The following is an 18479-nucleotide window of genomic DNA, read 5'->3' on the forward strand; positions in this document are numbered from 1 at the left end:
TGAACAATTTAGACAACGTCCTCACTCAAAGATTGAGTTATATGTCTCCTAGTCGACCTGAAGGTATTTCACAGCATTTTGAAAAGCAAAAAAGCAAGACACAGAGAAGTATTTGGATATTACATATCCCAATTTTTTAAATGGGGGGGGAGCTTATCTTTGTGGATTTTGAAGGTGAGGTATTATTTTAAAAGATTATTAGAGGATGGAAGAAGGTATAAAGTCCATCCTCCTGCAAGATTAGCTGCTTGGTGTTGGGGTAGAAGGGTCAAGCAAGGGTCAAAGTCTTTATAATTTTTTATCACAAGTAACAATAAAAAATGCTATGCTGTTTATGTAAAATGACACGTATAAGCTTGTGTGTGCCTGGATGTCTCTCTCTATATGTCTATATACATACATACATCTATCGACATACCTACCTACCAACCCATCTCTATCTACCTATCTACTTACCTACATCTGTCAAGAGCTGCCTATCTACAGAGAGCTGTTTGCGATTGGTCACCAGGGTGCCTGGGTGGCTCAGCTGGTTAAGTGACTACCTTCAGCTCAGGTCATGATCCCAGGGTCCTGGGATTGAGCCTCACATCGGACTCCCTGCTCTGTGGGGAGCCTGCTTCTCCCTCTCCCTCTGCCGCTCTGCCTGCTTGTGCTCCCTCGCTCTGTCAAATAAATAAAATCTTTAAAAATGAAATCTTAAATAAATAAATAAATAAAGATTGGTCATCAAAGTTATGGTGGTTATTTTGCCCAGACACAGGGGAGAATCTGGTGATTTTTTTTCTTCCTTATATGTGTTTTTCTTGTTTGAATGTTTACAATAACCAGGGATTACTTACATAAGAAAAGAGCAGGAAAGCTACAACACCCATGGTACTTTCAACCTTTCTCTTATTTCCCGCCTCAGGCCCTTCCTTCAGGGTCCTGCGCACCAAGTCAGTTCAGGCTCTCACTGTCCCGGGGGCCTGCCCCTGTCTCTCCCCTCTCCAGCCAATCCTTCACATGGCAGCCAGAGGGACCTTGATGGACCACCTATCTGTCCATGACACTCCCATCTGCACCTCTCCTAGGGTGTGCAGCATAATCTCTGGCACGGCGGGGCTCTTCTCAAATGTGCGCCCCTCCCTCTGCTCTTCTACTGCACCACCTGCAGAAAGGCAGAACGACTGCCCCGCCCTGACCACGTGCTCCCTCCCCACCCTCCCTTGCTTCCCCACAGTCCTCCCTACACACTCTATTAAATCACGCATCCCTCCCTCCTTACGCTGGGAGGCAGGACTGTATCTTCAATGTCTTTACCAAATGAATAAATGAAACCAACGAATGAATTAGTTTGTAAAAGTAAAGCAGTAAATATAAGTGAACGTCAACCACGTACAATGCCTGTATAAATGATGAACAAAGGCTGCAAAGTAAGTATTTTAAAGTTCATTTTTTTCCCTTTCCAGCAGTGGCTTGGGCCACTTTTTAAATTACTGCCAGTAATTCAGTCAAAGAATAATTTATATTCAAGTTACCAAATGTTAACTACACTTTCAATCCCTATAAAATGAAACAGAAGTCAGAAAGAAAGCCATTTCCCCCTTCTTCAATAAAATAGTTCAATACTGTTCTTCACGCCATGCCAGTTCTAGAAACAGCAACTCTCCCCCATAAAACACAGACCAGCTGTGTGACTACTTACTGGAGTTGAGGAGGACCATGGCCTTGACACAGAGATACTCTTTGTGTTGGAGTTTTAACTCACGGAACCTTGAAGTTGTTGCCAAGAGCATGTCGAAGATTTCCAGAATTCCTTCTACGCATTTCCCCTCATCCCTACAAAAGTTCATTTGGAAATTTAAGAAACATGCAGCACTAAACAACCATTAAAAGCAATAAGGAGTATTTTCTTGTTAATCTCAAATTTCATCTTGTACGCCCTTTAACAAAATGGTAATGAAAGCACCTCCAATGATATGAAATTACTAGAATTATCTTCATATAAAGAGGACAGGGAACTTTCTCTAAATTCCAAAAACAAACTTGGAATAAATACTATTTAGGCAAAACGTGCATTGAAAATACACTTCCCTTCTACCCGTTCACCAAATGTTTTAACGGAATACCACTTCTATTGATTGTTTTCGATCTAAACCATTTCAGCCAACCAGCCAGAGTTAAGACACATACTACTAAAATGGGACATTCTATATTCCCCTTAGAAGACTCTGAAGCGCTAATGAGAGTTACCAGAGCAAATGCCCTAAGAAGAAACAACCCTTTACATCTAGGGCTTAACTCACTCCCTGGCAGTCATTTAGAAACCGGTGGGGCAACTAAGAGACGTTGAACATAACTTGAAAAAAAGCTAGTCTGATACACAAAGAAATCACAATTTGAGAAGACAGATTAGAAGGAGGAAAGGAAGGCTGAGAGGGAGACATGAACATTTTTCACTTGCCAAAGATTATTTTTAAGCAAAAGTTTTAGACAAACTTTGAACCATATAATCAAAATTCTTTTGAACATTCATAGAAATGATTTTTTATGCACACTTTTGAAGGAAATTACTTGAACTGTATTTAGAAAATACCAGCTTCAATTCACTCCAGCCAGACACACATTATTCTGCCTTGCTGCTCCCCAAAAACCTTCTATTATCATCAGTCGTAGTCACTGGAAGCCCTTGACAAGCAGTTAGATGGTTTCGCCATGAAACTTCCATCTGCTTCTCGACACCTGCCATGAAGGATGAAGGGGAGCCTGGCAGCAGTGGGTGTCTTCGAGTTTCATCTTTAGTCTCCCCCGCAGCCCCTGAAGGGGACCTGAGATCTTCAGAGAACCGGCTGCTCCCCTTCTTCCTTCCCCCAGCCCCAAGCCAGGACATTTCCGATGATGGCGGCAGCTGGGGAAAGGGTCTCCGTGGAACTCAAATGCATGGACACCAGTGGGACCCACCAAGGCTGGGGCAGCCTTTGCCACTGGATTCTCTGTGAGGGCAGCAGCTTGCCAGGATCCCGTGTCCCATAGCATTCAGACCCACCCCCCCAAGACTCACCTACACAAAGCTACCAGCAAGCACACTGTGAGTTCCAAACAAACATGTTAGCTTCTGCAATGACCTGAGGCTTTCTGAAAATGCACAGGTTAAGTGATAAAACACCAATGCCACATAATCAAATCACTGTGCTTATGGACGATTAATTATTGAAATCTGTCATTGCTGGGCTTGAGGACATTGGACATCAAGAAAATTTGGTTCTAAAATATCTTGAGGTTGGGAGGAGCACTTGGCTGGCTCAACCTGTAGAACATGCGACTCTTGATCTCAGGGTTGCAAGTTCGAGCCCCCTAGTAGGTATAGAGATTACTTAAAAATAAAATCTCAAAAAAAGTATATATTCTCTGGGAATAAATTAAAAGCCCACCAAGTCCTGCATTGATTGTTTAATAGTTTGACTCTTTATTATTCTGTGAGACTCAGTCAGAGGTGGGGTCATGTCACTCCCCAGATAGTCTAAGACCATTCATCTGAAATCAATCCTATTTTGCAGAGGTTGCCACTTATACCTAAAAACACATCCCTGCATGTTGAAATTTGTATCATTTCCTCATTGAAATGCATGCCATTTTATTTTTTATTATAATTTTTTTTATTATGTTAGTCACCATACAGTACATCATTAGTTTTGGATGTAGTGGTCCATGATTCACTATTTGCGTATAACACCCAGTGCTCCATGCAGTCCGTGCCCCCCTTAATACCCATCACCAGGCTCATCTATCCCCTCGTCCCTCTCCCCTCTAAAACCCTCAGTTTGTTTCCTGATGCCCTTCGTCTCTCATGGTTTGTCTTCCCCTCTGATTTTCCCCCCTTCATTTTTCCCTTCCTTCTCCCAATGTCCTCCATGCAATTCCTTATGTTCCACAAGTAAGTGAAACCATATGATAATTGTCTTTACAACATGCCATGTTCAATGCAGATTCATATTTTTTAAATGGAGGGAAAGTTTATATTCCAGAGCTTTCTAAGCCCTGAGAATTGCCAAAACCCACAGTAATTAGAACATGTGTACCTTATGGAAAAAGTAATTCTAAAGAACTAAGGCTGTTTGCTTTTCTTAGCAGCTGCCAGCCAACCATTTCAGTCAAGGAGTAGCATGGTTAGGATATTTTTATTCAATTCACAGGCTGGGGAAACTAAATACATTTTTTAGGAAATAAGTGGGAAATACAGGAAATAAGGTATAATACCTCATAAATGATACCCTAATAAAATTATGCCTGAAATGAGTTCTATAGAGGAAGGGCTTTTAAATAATATATTAATGACATCTATTATACTTACTTCATAACTATGGAATGAAATGGAATTTGGAATAAGAAATTAGGATAAGATTAAAAGATCTGAATTAAAGAGAGAGGACATATGATTTGAATGTTAAAATATCGAAACAATCTATAATCAAACCCAACCACTCATAGAAGCTTACTTTTGCGCAACATTTGTCCAGAAACTAGGGCTAAGCAAAAATAAAATAGTAAGTACAGGTGGAATGTCTAATTATGTGCTAATGACTACTTTATAAAAGAAAGTGATTCTGTTCTATATTAAGGACAAAACGTTGAACAAGTGAACGTTGCTCTGGGTGCACTATTTTGTACCTACATATATATCGCTGGCAGCACACATGTAGGCGTGTGTAGACCACACACACAGAAGTAGTTCACTTCTGGGCAGGGGGAGGGCACTAGGGTTGGGCAGGACGAGCTCCTGGCTTAACACATGGAGAAGACTTAAATATTAAACTGATATGAAAATTCCCTACATACAAAAAGGGAAACGAAAATTTTAAAGTGAAAATTCTTTGGGTGTCTTGAAATTCAACACACACTTCACTAATGGGAATGCAAAACTCAGTACATTTACAATATGATTCCATGGAATTCCATTAATGTCCACAATGGGGTCCAAGCCCAGATCCAAACGCCCTCTTTTTAATGACATGCAACAATAGACAGTTTCCTGCTGACGCCAAGGACATACATGTCTTAGCGTATATGATTTTTTTAAGCAAGAAGAAGCTCAGATTCTGTGGCATATCCCCACATGAATTTTTGACTCCAGTGGTTACAGAGAGAAGAACCACCTTGTTTAGAAATAAGCTAAGGTGACCGGAATTTCCTCTCATCCGGAGTAGGTTCAAGTTTTCTCACTACAGAAGCCTCAACAAGAATGCAGGACAACAGCAATTATTATCTCCATCTGCACAGCGAGCTAATTTAGTTGTATTCATACCTTCTACGGTCACACCACCACTGGATGGAACTGATAGGACAATCTGCCAAAAGATTTTCAAGTACTGTGAAAATTATTTATTCATGTTGCAGAAAAACCTCGTAATACTTTATGATGTGTAATCTCTGACTTTTTGAATAAGGAACACTTGGAGCATTGTTGGATAGGCAACCCCCCAGAAACACATGTTCACATAAAACAATATTCATCTATATTATACATGCACGAAGGAACTGAACTGTCTTAGACTTGAAATTCTTGACTTCACTGAGTTTATGTGTTGGCAATACCAGAGATTGCAAGAAAAAATAACCATGACAGGTACCAAAAATGCCCGCTCAATGTCAAGGCACTTAAAACTGCAGAGACTCCAATACTCAGATATATACATCTGTATGCCTTACGACACGATACTTTCAAATATTTATAGAGTAATGGGAGGGGAGTCTGGATGGCTCAGTCAGTTAAGTATCCAACTCTTGATTTCAGCTCAGGTAGGGATCTCAGAGTCATAGGTTCAGGCCCCGCGTTGGGTTCCACACTCTGCATGGAGTCTCCTTGTCCCTTTCTCTCTGCTCCTTCCCCTGTGCTCTCTCTCAGGTAAGTAAGTATAAATAAATAAAATCTTTAAAAGGGACTGTGAGTCTATTAAAATAATTTGTAAGAAAAATTACTTTTTTTCTTCTATCACTTAACCAAAAGGTAGGCCTAACATTTGTCCAGGATGTGTGTCCCTTTACAGTAACTTAAACTTATAGGAATTAAAGAACCCAAACAAAGAGGAGAGTTAATTCTCCTAAAAACCAGGAATGAAGGAGTCACTGAACATAAACATTAAATGTGGCATCAATTTAGAAATCAAGACAAAAAATAACTTAATTCCAGTGTCTGCAAATGTACTGATTCAAGGGATGAAACTTCTTCCTAGTACTAAGTTCTAAGAGAATTATATGTGTATATTTGTGTGTGTGTGTGTGTGTGTGTGTGTGTGTGTGTGTCTTCATTTGAACACCAATGTAACATAATGAGTGAATGAATGAGAGTAATGGCTTGGCTGGGTGCTGGCTTTTCAGCCTGCCTTGCAACACAGATCTGGATCTTCGATGAAAGCAGGAGGGGTAGGTTTGTGAAGTGGGCAGAGAGTAAAATAGAGTTGTTCTAAGATAAAAGAATAAGGTAGAAAGTCACTTTGCCTATCAGCCTCCTGTTTCCCCTCCTAGTTCTCTATCCCACTGAGAGGCATGTCCTGTCGTACAGAGAACTACTGTTATATTAAGAACATGGACTTCACAGCCCCCAAGTCCAGATCCACCACCTACTACTCTCTACCTGCAGGCCAATTACCCGACCCCAACATTTCCATATCCGAAGAATAGGGATAATGGCACCGACTCAGACAGGGCGCTTACGATGATGAAATGAGTTAACACACCAAGTGCTTAAGATGGTGCCTGGCACACACAAGCCAATAATTTGGCTATTCTGATTGCTACTGAAGGGTCTGGACTTCCAGAACCTTCTTCTATGGTTTAGCATCTGGGTTTGCTCCCTCCCGAGCCACAGCCCAAGCTCTACCTCTTGCCACAGGCCCTGCTCTCCACCAAAACACCTATGTTACTTGGAACAGTGCTCGTTGTCAATGTTGTCATCCACGACAAGGCACAGAACGGGTGTTAAACCTTGGGGTTATCACTTTTTAGTGGTGTAATATGTGCATAGGGGTCTTCTGATGATCCAAGGATGTGATACCAAGGGTTGGGCGCGGATGCTCTCGAACCGTATAATGGCATCCTTCTACTCCATGCACAGAATCAAATGTGACTGAACATCCTACAGGAGAACTTTTTCAAGGTAAGGAATGTGGAGCTCAATTTCCATCAAGATTTTCAACCTGCTCAAATGTATAACAAGAAAGAGTTCTATATTTTGAACTAAAATTTTGAGTGTTGTCTATTCTAGCTTTTCCTCCATGAACAGTTCACCTGAGTCAATTAAAAATGGGTTCCTTTCCTGTGCCATCTTTAAAAGAAAACAAAATGCAATCGAGTGACGGCACCGGCACTATGATTCCCCAATTTCCATTACCTTTCACTGGTTTTAAGAACCGTCCCGTCCGCTGCTATTGTCAATAATGCTACAGAGTATATGCACTTATAAGTCAAAAGCACATTGAAATAAGCTTTGCAGATTTGTAAGAATCTTATCACCTATCTAGACAGAGATAGACATGGTCCCTATAAGTGGAAACTGAACAGCAGGACAATTTAAAATTATAAACTGAAAATACAATTTTTAACACAGACAAATCTGTGTTAAAATTGTACATTTTAACATGTTGACGTGTTAAACATGTTTGACTTGTACATTTAGTGGCCACCTATTCTACAAGATATAGGCCCCGTTATGGTCTGGCCTATAAAGGCCGCCGCACCACAGCTAAAAATGAGTCACAGGACACTGAGCTCTGGGACCCATGCTCTCCTTCCCCGGCTTTTGACCTGGGGAAGGAGCTCATGATTTTATCAACCTCTTAGTTCCCCCTCTAGATATGAGATTTTAATTACGGGACCCAGGACTCAAACAGGTCAGAGAAGAAACACGATGGTTTTTTTCTCACCTGTCCAGAACGAGGTCGGGGGCAAAGATGAGCTTGCCCGGGTGGTCAATGGAGCGCCACATCAGCCCCACCATTAGGACCTCCATCCAGCAGCTCTCCAGGAGGCGCACTTGGTCGTAGAGGCTGAGCTCCACAAAGCCTGAGGAAAGCAAGAGGCTATGAGACATACCCACTCTCCTCCTCAATTCCCTGTTTCTGTGAAAACAGAAGGGCAAGGTTTAACAAGCTATTGAAAACACAAGCAATACAGGGAAACACTCAATATTTTAAAGATGTGGTTAAATGCTGACCTAAGGAAGGAAATTCTGAACTCAGGCTAGGCAGTCTCACACTGTCCAGCCTTGGAGGCCTTCTAGGGATGAATCTATTCCATTTAAGATTTATAAAGGACGGTTACCGGGGCTATAGCTCCCCAGACAAATGCTAGGGATGAACAGAAAGCTGGAACAGATCATTTTTAGTTACATTTTAAAAATTCCTCTTCACTGCTGAGAAAGATAAGAGTCAGCTGCCAGCCAGAGGCTGCCTGTCTGGCCCAGTCCACAAGAGGGGCTGGAAGGGGTAAAGGGATGGGGTGGGGGGGAGGGGAATGCAGGACACGCAGGGAGACCAGCACCAGCCCCTGCAGAAAGTCAAGGCTTCAGATGAAAGAGATCTCCAATTGCTTAAAATTTCAGTGTTAGAATCATTCTTCTGAGTAGGAGTGCTATCTCTAGGCTACTCTATCCTGAAAAGCAAATGTAACAATTGAAGCAGGTCCCAAGAGCTTGAAAGCCTAACAACATGGATTGGTCCAAACATCGGAAAGAAACAGGTGATCTCGAGGGAGGTGAGCACTTTAAAAGCAAAGAGGAGATCACTGGTGCTTCCTCCACAATCATGATAAGAAGAGAAGGCCGGGTAATATAAAAACTAACCGAACACCGCCCAGGAGGGCAGCGGACTCTGCTTACGATCCTGGCTCAGCCTCATCCTAGCTAATCTCCTTTTAAGTCAATTTTGTTACAGAAGAAAGGGGAGTAACAATGACTACCCTCTGAGAATGCCCGCAGGTAATCTCTTGCAGCATCCTTGTTTTACAGATGAGGGGACCACAGCTCAGGAAGCACACGTGGTACAAACCTGTGAGTAGTATAATGCTGGTGTGCACAAAGGAGAACTGAATGGAGGGAATCACGAAGGGCAAGACGGCTCAGTCCTCCTCCAAAATTGCACACTGTCCTAACACGCGTACATGTGCCAATCTTGCCTGCAGTTACAGACAAGAAGCCTGCCCATGGGACATTAGGCTTCTTATATTTGCAGATATTCAACAAGATCAAGGTTAAGTGATATTTTACTATTTTTTTTAATTTTGGAAAATGACAATACCCATTAAGAGAGGAAAGAAAAATCACACCTTTACACTATGCCTAAATTTTCTGAAAATTTTTTTACAACACCAGGCTTGAAGAAGGACTAAAGCGGCTCAGGAATTCAGTTTTGTTAGGGCACAAAGAAGCTACATGGTTTTCAATGACTGTTAATTTCACCACCACTCTCCACGTGGGGTCGTGAAAACCAGCGTTTGGTATACGTGTAACACGACAGCTAGAAGAAGACCCATCAGTATTGTCTCCTATGAAAAGAGCAGGGAAAATAACAGAATTCCAGCTAAGGGGAAGATCTAGACTATCAAAACAAAACTAGACACCAGGAGATCCTCAGGAAGCTCAGAAGGATTGGGCACAAGTCAACAAATGACCCAAGAGATACTATTACACCAGGCCTGGGTTCCCACAGCTCTTTACCCTCGACTCCTCCCCACTGAGCTTCTCAGCAGCTCCCAGACTTTACACTTTGCCTAAAGCAGTTGCAGCCTGCCGGCCATGGGAACTGTCCCTAGTTGCTTAGAACCTGGACTGACACCTCATTTCCTAGATGACTGTAAATATTCACATGGAGAAGCCCTGTCCGGGGATGGGCTGCTGCCATTCTGTGTTAGAATTCTAGATTCACTTTCACAGAAACACCAGTTCAAATGATAATGAGGTGGTAATTGTAGCACAAGGCAGTGTTTCAGGCATATATCACAAGCTGGCCTGCCCCTAGAATTTCTTGCCCAAATGGCCACTTTGGGCCCACTTCGAGAGTCTGGGTGGGTTTTTTTCTTGTGCCCACCCTCAGACCACATCTCAGCATGAGGTGTCCAACAGGCTAGTGTGGGTAGGAGATGTGGCCGCGGAGGATGGGGTGTGGACAAGGAAGAGAGAACATATTTCATAAGATTATAAATCAAGCTTTCAAACTGTTACACACCCAGACATCATTTGTGTAGACCTCCATTTTGTACTCCTGCCCTACAAATGTTAGGAGCAGGCCTTTCTTCCATAAATGAAAAGCTAACATCTGGAAAGCCCTACCTGGAATTTTCTTGGCCCAGCCAATCATGTGCACCAGCTCCTTGTCGGCCAGCTTGGTCAGGGACATCATCATGGAGGCCTCGGTGAAGGGCATGCTGGGGCGGCTCACGAGCACATGGGGCGGCTCTGCCTCCAGGAGCGTGAGCACCAGCTGCTCCGGGCTCAGGGCGCTCAGCAGCAGCTCCTTCACGCGGGTCACATGTCCGCCATTTTTCTTGGGTTTGCTCAGGCAGTGCAGCTGCTCGTCGGAACTTTTCTGCCTTCGCATAACACGGTACCCACACCTTTCTCTCCGGGAGCCTAAACCGGAGAGATGATAACACAGTAGTTTCCTGTGGTTTCCCCAACCCAACATTCAAGTTCCCTGAGTCGCCAGGTCAAGAGTGAGGTAATGACCTGGGCCCAGCCTCACAATGTGTGTTAGAACAGAAGCCTGACTTATTTCCTGGAACCTATGGGGCAAGTACCAAAGATTATTACATTTGTGTCTATTTTAACAAAGTCAAAATACAACTTTTTAGGAACAATAGCCCAAATGAACTTAAACTCTCCATTTCAAGATCACCTATGGATACTAAATCTATTTCTCTTTTAAAGAGCACTGACATATCTCAGTAACCAAACCACAGAATTAGGAATATTCTTTTTAAAAATTTTTTAAAAGATTTTATTTATTTATTTGACAGACAGATCACAAGTGGGCAGAGAGGCAGGCAGAGAGAGAGGGGGAAGCAGGCTCCCCGCTGAGCAGAGAGCCCCATGTGGGACTCGATCCCAGGACCCTGAAATCATGACCTGAGCTGAAGGCAGAGACTTTAACCCACTTAGCCACCCAGGTGCCCCTAGGAATATTCTTGAGACAAAAGATGGGGAAAAGTTAGGAATGGAATATTGATATTTCCAAACAGTTATCAAATAATATACTCTTTTTTTTAAAAATACTTTATTTTATTTATTTGTCAGAGAGAAGGAGAGAGAGAGAGAGCACACAGGCAGGCAGAGGTGGAGAGAGAAGCAGGCTCCCTGCCGAGCAAGGAGACCATGCGGGACTCGATCCCAGGACCCTGGAAACATGACCCGAGCTGAAGGCAGCGGCTTAACCCACTGAGCCACCCAGGCGTCCCTGAAATAATATACTCTTATAATACATTCTTAAAATGTTTATATGCACATATGTGTGTATACACATACACATGAAAACATATGCATTCTTTTTTCATATTTGCACAAATAAATATATTTTACGTAATAATTTTTTTAAAATTTGGGGTGCCTGGGTGGCTCAGTGGGTTAAGCCACTGCCTTCGGCTCAAGTCATGATCTCAGGGTCCTGGGATCGAGTCCCGCATCGGGCTCTCTGCTCGGCAGCGAGCCTGCTTCCCTCTCTCTCTCTCTGCCTGCCTGCCTCTCTGTCTACTTGTGATCTCTGTCAAATAAATAAATAAAATCTTTAAAAAAAAATAAAATTTATTTGACAGAGAGACAGTGAGAGAGGGAACACAAACAGAGGGAGTGGGAGAGGAAGAAGTTGCCTTCCCACTGAGCAGGGAACCCAATGCAGGGCTCAATCCCAGTGATACCATGACCCTGGTATCATAACCTGAGCCAAAGGCAGATGCTTAATGACTGAGCCACCCAAGCGCCCCTTCAAGTAATAAATTTTTAAAAAATCTGAAAAATATAGAAGAGTACAAAATTTGGTATAAATCCTTTCAGTTTGGCATATTTTATATGCAAAATTTGGGTCACAGTATATATACATTATTTTTAACCTTTTTCTTTTGACTAAAAGTGTATCATTATACAATTTAAAAATCTATGCAGCATTCTGTTTTATGAAGATAGCATCACTTTATCTAAAGTGTCCCTGTTGGGATGCCTGGGTGCTCAGTGGGTTAAAGCCTCTGCCTTCAGCTCAGGTCATGATCCCAGGGTAGGGTCCTGGGATCGAGCCCCGCATCGGGCTCTCTGCTCAGCAGGGAGCCTGCTTCCCCCTCTCTCTCTCTCTGCCTGCCTCTCTGTCTACTTGTGATCTCTGTTAAATAAAAATAATAATAATAAAGTCCCCTATCAATGGAAATCTAGATTAGTCCTAATTTCTTTGCTGGTACTCATAGTACAATGAAAATGTATCTTTGTACACACATCTAATTCATTCCCAAAAATAAACTCAAAGAAGTCAAGCTGCCGAACCAAGGAATATACACACTTAAGATTTTGATACATATTAATAGGTTACCTTCTAAAACTATTTTAAAATTGATAATACAGACAATACTTTAAGGAGCTTCCTATTTTTTCATAACACCATTGGGCAATAAAAGTCATTTCTAGGGGAACCTCACTGGGTTAAGCCTCTGCCTTTGGCTCAGGTCATGATCTCAGGGTCCTGGGATTGAGCCCTGCATTGGGCTCTCTGCTCGAGTGGGGAGCCTGCTTCTCCCTGCGCCCCCCCCCCAACACCTGCCTCTCTGCCTACTTGTGATATCTGTCAAATACATAAATAAAATCTTTTTTAAAAAGTCACTTCTAATCTTTGCTAATCTGACAAGTGACTAAACAATCTCATTTTACTTTGTATTCTTTTAATTAGTAGTGAGGTTGACTAATATATTTGCCATACTTTGTATTTCTTTTACTGGTATATCACCAATTTGTTTCTTTTCCCCTTTTCCTGCCTAATAACCTATAAAGTTTATCTAGTAACTACAGATAACTTTTGTTATGTGCCATATTTGTCTCATTAGATAGCTGTTAACTTGACTCATGGTATCTCCTGTCCTAAGAAGGTTTAGTGTACAGTCAAATCTGTCTTTTGTTTCACATCAAGATATATAAATATTTTCTTGTATCTTCTTTAAGCCCTTTTGGGGTTCAAATCTATTTGGAATTTTATGTATGTTTGTATCATTTCATATTGATATTTCATGTTATATTCTTCAAATGGATGTATAATTTCCCTGCAGCATTTATTGCCCAAGGTTTTCCCACTGATTTTTATAAATGTATATAAAAGTATCTTCTTCCAGGGGCACCTGGATGGCTCAGGCAGTTAAGTATCCAACTCTTGATCTCAGCTCAGGTCTTTTTTTTTTTTTTTTTTTTTTTTTTTTTTTTTTTTTTTTTTTTTTTTTTTTTTTTTTTTTTTTTTTTTTTTTTTTTTTTTTAAAGATTTATTTATTTGACAGATAGAGATTACAAGTAGGCAGAGAGGCAGGCAGAGAGAGAGAGAGAGGAGGAAGCAGGCTCCCAGCCAAGCAGAGAGCCCGATGCGGGGCTCGATCCCAGGACCCTGGGATCATGACCTGAGCTGAAGGCAGAGGCTTTAACCCGCTGAGCCACCCAGGCGCCCCTCAGCTCAGGTCTTAATCTCAGAGTGTGAGTTCAAGCTCTGCACTGAAAAAGTATCTTCTTCTGGATTTTCTCCTCTTTCATATATACACATATATGTTTTTGTGTGTGTATTTTTTTTTTTTACTCCTGTGCTGGTATCAATATATTTTAATTACCATTGGCTTTTGGGTCAGCAATACAATGGGATAGGTCTTTAAGATGGTGTGGGGAGGGAGAAACCTTCAATTTAGAGTTATATTCCCAGCTAAACTATCATTCAAGAGTGACAATAAATTAAAGACATTTGAATTAAGCAAAGATTAAAAAGATAAGCCCTTTTGAAAAATTACTGTGTTATTTGGGATGGAGAAAAATGAACCGAAGAGAAGCAATGAAATTCAAGATGCAATGGTAAGAAAATAAATTGGTAAGCATGAGCGGAAACCTAACAAACATAGAATGAATAAAGTGATAATTCTTGGAGGTACAGAAATAAAGTAGAACCAAATACTGGGTAACGATAAATAAGATGAAAAGTGAGTGATTTTGGCTGAAGCTTTCTAAGATCCTTAATTTGGAAAGAGAAATATCTATTAGAGTGGTATGAATTCTCAAATTAATCAAGAATGCATTGCTAAAGGGCGCCTGGGTGGCTCAGTGGGTTAAAGCCTCTGCCTTCGTCTCAGGTCATAATCCCTGATCTCCACTCAGCGGGGAGCCTGCTTCCTCCTTTCTGCCTGCCTACTTGTGATCTCTGTCATATAAATAAATAAAATCTTTAAAAAAAAAAAAAGAATGCATTGCTAAAATAGAATTGTCACTAAAATAATTGAAACCACATGTATGACCTCCAAACTAGCAAAAGAGGAGAAATAAAATAAGAAAATGGGATCAATTCCAAAAAGGAAAAAAGAAAATATATGATGAAATTGTTAAAATCCTAAAATAAGATGACAGAAATGAATTCAAATATCAATGATCACATTAAACAGAAATAGACTAAATTCATCAATTAAGAGCAACTGTGAGATTACATTTTTTTAGTCTAAACATAGACTGGTTGTAAGGGATACATTTAACGTATAGAAAAAATGAAAATAAAGGTATAGAAAAAGATAGGCAAAAAATTAACCAAATAAATCAGTTACTCTATCAATAGCAGATAAAAAAATCATTATTAAGTCCTCATCAGATTATAAAAGGAAGATAAATAATTCTAAACCCATAAACATCAAAACAACAAAACAACCTACAAACATAACAGCAAAAAATGACTAAAAGAAAGGGAGAAATTGACAAATACATTATTATAATACATATTTTAATGTATCTTTCTCAGCAACTGACAGAGTAAACAATTAGGGGGAAAGGCAGAATACAAAACATTGGAATTGTACAATTCACAAGCTTGAGCTATAAAAACTGATGGAATTTGCAGAAATTATCACATACTACTTCATGAATAAAATTTTAACTGAAATTGATTATCATACAGATCATACTCTTTGATCACAAAAAATACAACTTCCAAGCTCCAAAGTTTGGCACAAAAATATTTCTAAAAATCCATTGGCTAAAGACAAAAATACAAAATGAAAATTAAGAAAGATATAAGTTAGGATGTCATTAGCATGGGTACAACTTTTATATGTATCCCTCCCCCCGCAAAAAAAAACAAAAACAAAAACCTAGAAGTTATATCTGCAAAATGCCTAGTTTCTATATTCCCACCATTATGTTTATTCACTAAATTCAGTTGTCCACATTTTTAAAAAGAAATATTAGTTAGGAGTTATGAGTACATTTAAAATTACTTGCTCCCAAGAAAATTTATATGAATTTCTTCTTATTCTTGGTTAATCAAAGTAGAAGGAAGGGCTCTATCTATCTAGAGATGATTAAATCAAACTCTTTACTGAAAGAACTAAAAGCCTAAAGTATAATTCATTTTATTAGTAATCACATAGAGAGCTTTAGGTATTATTTAAGATTAATTATACCCCCAGGGCAAAATGGAAAAAAATGTTTGGTTTAAGAAAGCACCTTTTTGATCACACATCTTCTTGTAGAGTGCATGAGGAAAAGGAGTTTACAAAACAGGTTTACATACAAAGAGAAAGGTTTGATTCCATGCACTCAAATTTGTCTGACCAACTTGCACTTACAAAGCCCTATATACTGGGTCCTGTACTGAGCCCTAGGGATTCTAATATCAATAATATAAAGCCCTTGGCAGGGAACTCACTGTTTTCTACCAAGGACATTTCTAGTGTCATGGCTTTCCAAATATAATCTTGGCAGAGTCACCTAGAGTGCCTCTGAGCAAGCCTGAAGGGGAACGCCACCAAACAGGAGTGCTCCGTATTAGAAAGCGATAAATAGGGGCGCCTGGGTGGCTCGGTGGGTTAAAGCCTCTGCCTTAGGCTCAAGTCATGATCTCAGGGTCCTGGGATTGAGCCCCGCATCGGGCTCTCTGCTCCGCGGGGAGCCTGCTTCCTCCTCTCTCTCTGCCTGCCTCTCTGCCTACTTGTGATTTCTCTCTGTCAAATAAATATTTTTTTTAAAAAGTGATAAATAGCCCCCCCCCAAAAAAAAGTGGATGATGATAACGGTGATGACAATGACAACAAAAATGGTAATAATGGTAAATGATAACAATGAGAGCTAACACCTACTGGAAAGCTTCTACAGGTCAGACATTGGGTATTGTATATAGATTATTTCATTCCAAAAACTGCCCTAGAGGGCAGGTGCTATTATCATCTCCATAACACAGAGGAGGAACCAGGCCCAAGAGAGCTCAACTAACCTGCCAGGGGTGGAAAAGCTTGAAAACAGTGAAGGCAGCATATAAACTCAAGCAGTTGTCTGAATCCACAGCTGGTGCTTTTACGACTTTATACTACCTCCCTATCGAGCCCCTTTCATGCGTGTATACGGCAGATGAATCAAAAGACGGCATCTGAAAGATGTGGATTTATTCTCACAACACAGGAATACAGATCAGATGTGGCTATTCCGATTATTCTCCTGGCTATCTACATTTCAGTGGATCCTTATAATGAAGCCTTATCCCTCAAGTTGGTCTGGGGGAGCACTCTCCCACCATTTAATCCACCATATTATTATTTCCACAGAAAACACAAGATTGGTGCAGAAGAAGAAGGTGATAACAGAGAGACATAATTTCTAAAGGGAGGAGTGAAATGATGCAGGAGGATCCAGGATGGGAGGGAGGGAGGTTCCTAATCTTCTAAGACTGGAGAGAAGAAAGAATATGAATGGAGGACTTATTGAGAGGGGAGACAAGAAGAGTGCTGGGAAAGAAGGGAGGCATCGTTAAGAAAATTCACTCCTAATGGTCACTAAAGGGTTAAATATCCAACTGTTTACATATCAACCCATCTCATTCTTTCTGCAACCTCCAAAGATAATAAAATATTTTTTTCTTAGACACCCCTACTCAATTTTTTTGGCCAAATTCAATGACCCTTTCTCTTGTTCTCTTTTCCATGAAAGATTTTTTTCCAGTTTTATTGAGAAATAATTGCCATATATCACTGTGTAAGTTTGAGATGTATAGCATAATGGTTTGGCTTACATAAACTGTGAGGGGATTACCACAGTAAGTTCAATTAGGATCCATCATCTCATATAGATAAATAAAGAAAGGCAAGAAGAATAAAAGAGAGAGACAAAAGAAAGTGAAAGATTTTTTTCTCAGAACTCTTAGAATTTACTCTTAATAACTTTCATGTATTTCCCACAGCATGTTAATTACAGTCATCGCGCTGTACGTTACACTGCTACTACTTATTTATCTTGTAACTGGAAGTTTGCACCCTTGACCACTTTTCTCCAATTCCCTCTCCCTACAATACTCTGCCTCTGGTAACCACAAATCCAATATCTTTTCCTAGGAGTTTGGGTTTGTTTTTTTAGATTCCACATGTAAGTGAGATCATACAGTATGTGTCTTTCTCTGCCTTACTTCACTTAGCATAATGCCCTCACGGTCCAGCCATGTTGTCACATATGGCAGGATTTCTTTGTGGTTTTTTTTTTTTTTTTTTTAAATGGCTGGATAACGTTCCATTTTTACACACACACACACACCAACTTTTTTTTTTTTTAAGATTTATTTATTTATTTATTTGACAGACAGAGATCACAAGTAGGCAGAGAGGCAGGCAAAGAGAGAAAAGAGGAAGCAGGCTCCCCGCTGAGCAGAGAACCCGATGGGGAGCTCTATCCCAGGACCCCAGGACCATGATCTGAGCCAAAGGCAGAGGCTTTAAACCACTGAGCCACCCAGGTGCCCCACATATCAACTTCTTTATCCATTCACCTATCAATGGACACTTAGGTTTTTCCCATGTCTTGGCTACTATAGATAATGCTGCTATGAACGGGGTGTGGTGGGGGGCCCAAATATCTTTTTGAGTGAGTGTCATGAAAGTTTTTTTAACTACACCTTTCTACTCTGTGCAGGACTGTATTGCATTAAAATTTCTCGTAATTTGTATGAGTTTTCGAAGAGGGAGAAAGAAAGGAAGGAAAACTAAAATTTAGCTGCAAATACTGTGCTAGGTCTTTATGTCTTTCTTCACATGCATTCCTCACAAAACTCAGGGAAACAGGTATCTTCTTTTCAGAGATAAGAAAACCGAGGGCCAGAAAGGTTAAGTTTGAGCATAGTCACAGTTCTCAAGAAGTAATGAGACAAAAAATGAGTTTTGGTCTTTGGGGGTCCTGTCCTTTTGTTCTTCCTGCCACATACACTGCCCCCTGCAGGCGGATTATGCAGGTGCTCCTGACCTGATCCCAAACCACAGCTAGCTGT

General features: G+C 40.7%; 1 protein-coding gene across 2 annotated transcripts in view; it reads right to left on the reverse strand.

The window, feature by feature from the left end:
- The window catches only part of ESR2 (estrogen receptor 2), a 55386-nt gene that overhangs the window by 20173 nt on the left and 16734 nt on the right, over window positions 1-18479 (reverse strand). The window contains exons 4-6 of one of the 2 annotated variants that reach the window (XM_046009432.1): window positions 10304-10603; window positions 7902-8040; window positions 1688-1821 (exon numbers count right to left, since the gene is read on the reverse strand). In XM_046009432.1, coding sequence (XP_045865388.1) covers window positions 1688-1821; window positions 7902-8040; window positions 10304-10603 — 573 coding nt within the window. The remainder of the gene's footprint in view (window positions 1-1687; window positions 1822-7901; window positions 8041-10303; window positions 10604-18479) is intronic. The other variant, XM_046009433.1, reaches the window with a different exon arrangement.

The sequence above is a fragment of the Meles meles genome, chromosome 6, assembly GCF_922984935.1.
Source record: "Meles meles chromosome 6, mMelMel3.1 paternal haplotype, whole genome shotgun sequence".
NCBI lineage: Eukaryota > Metazoa > Chordata > Mammalia > Carnivora > Mustelidae > Meles > Meles meles.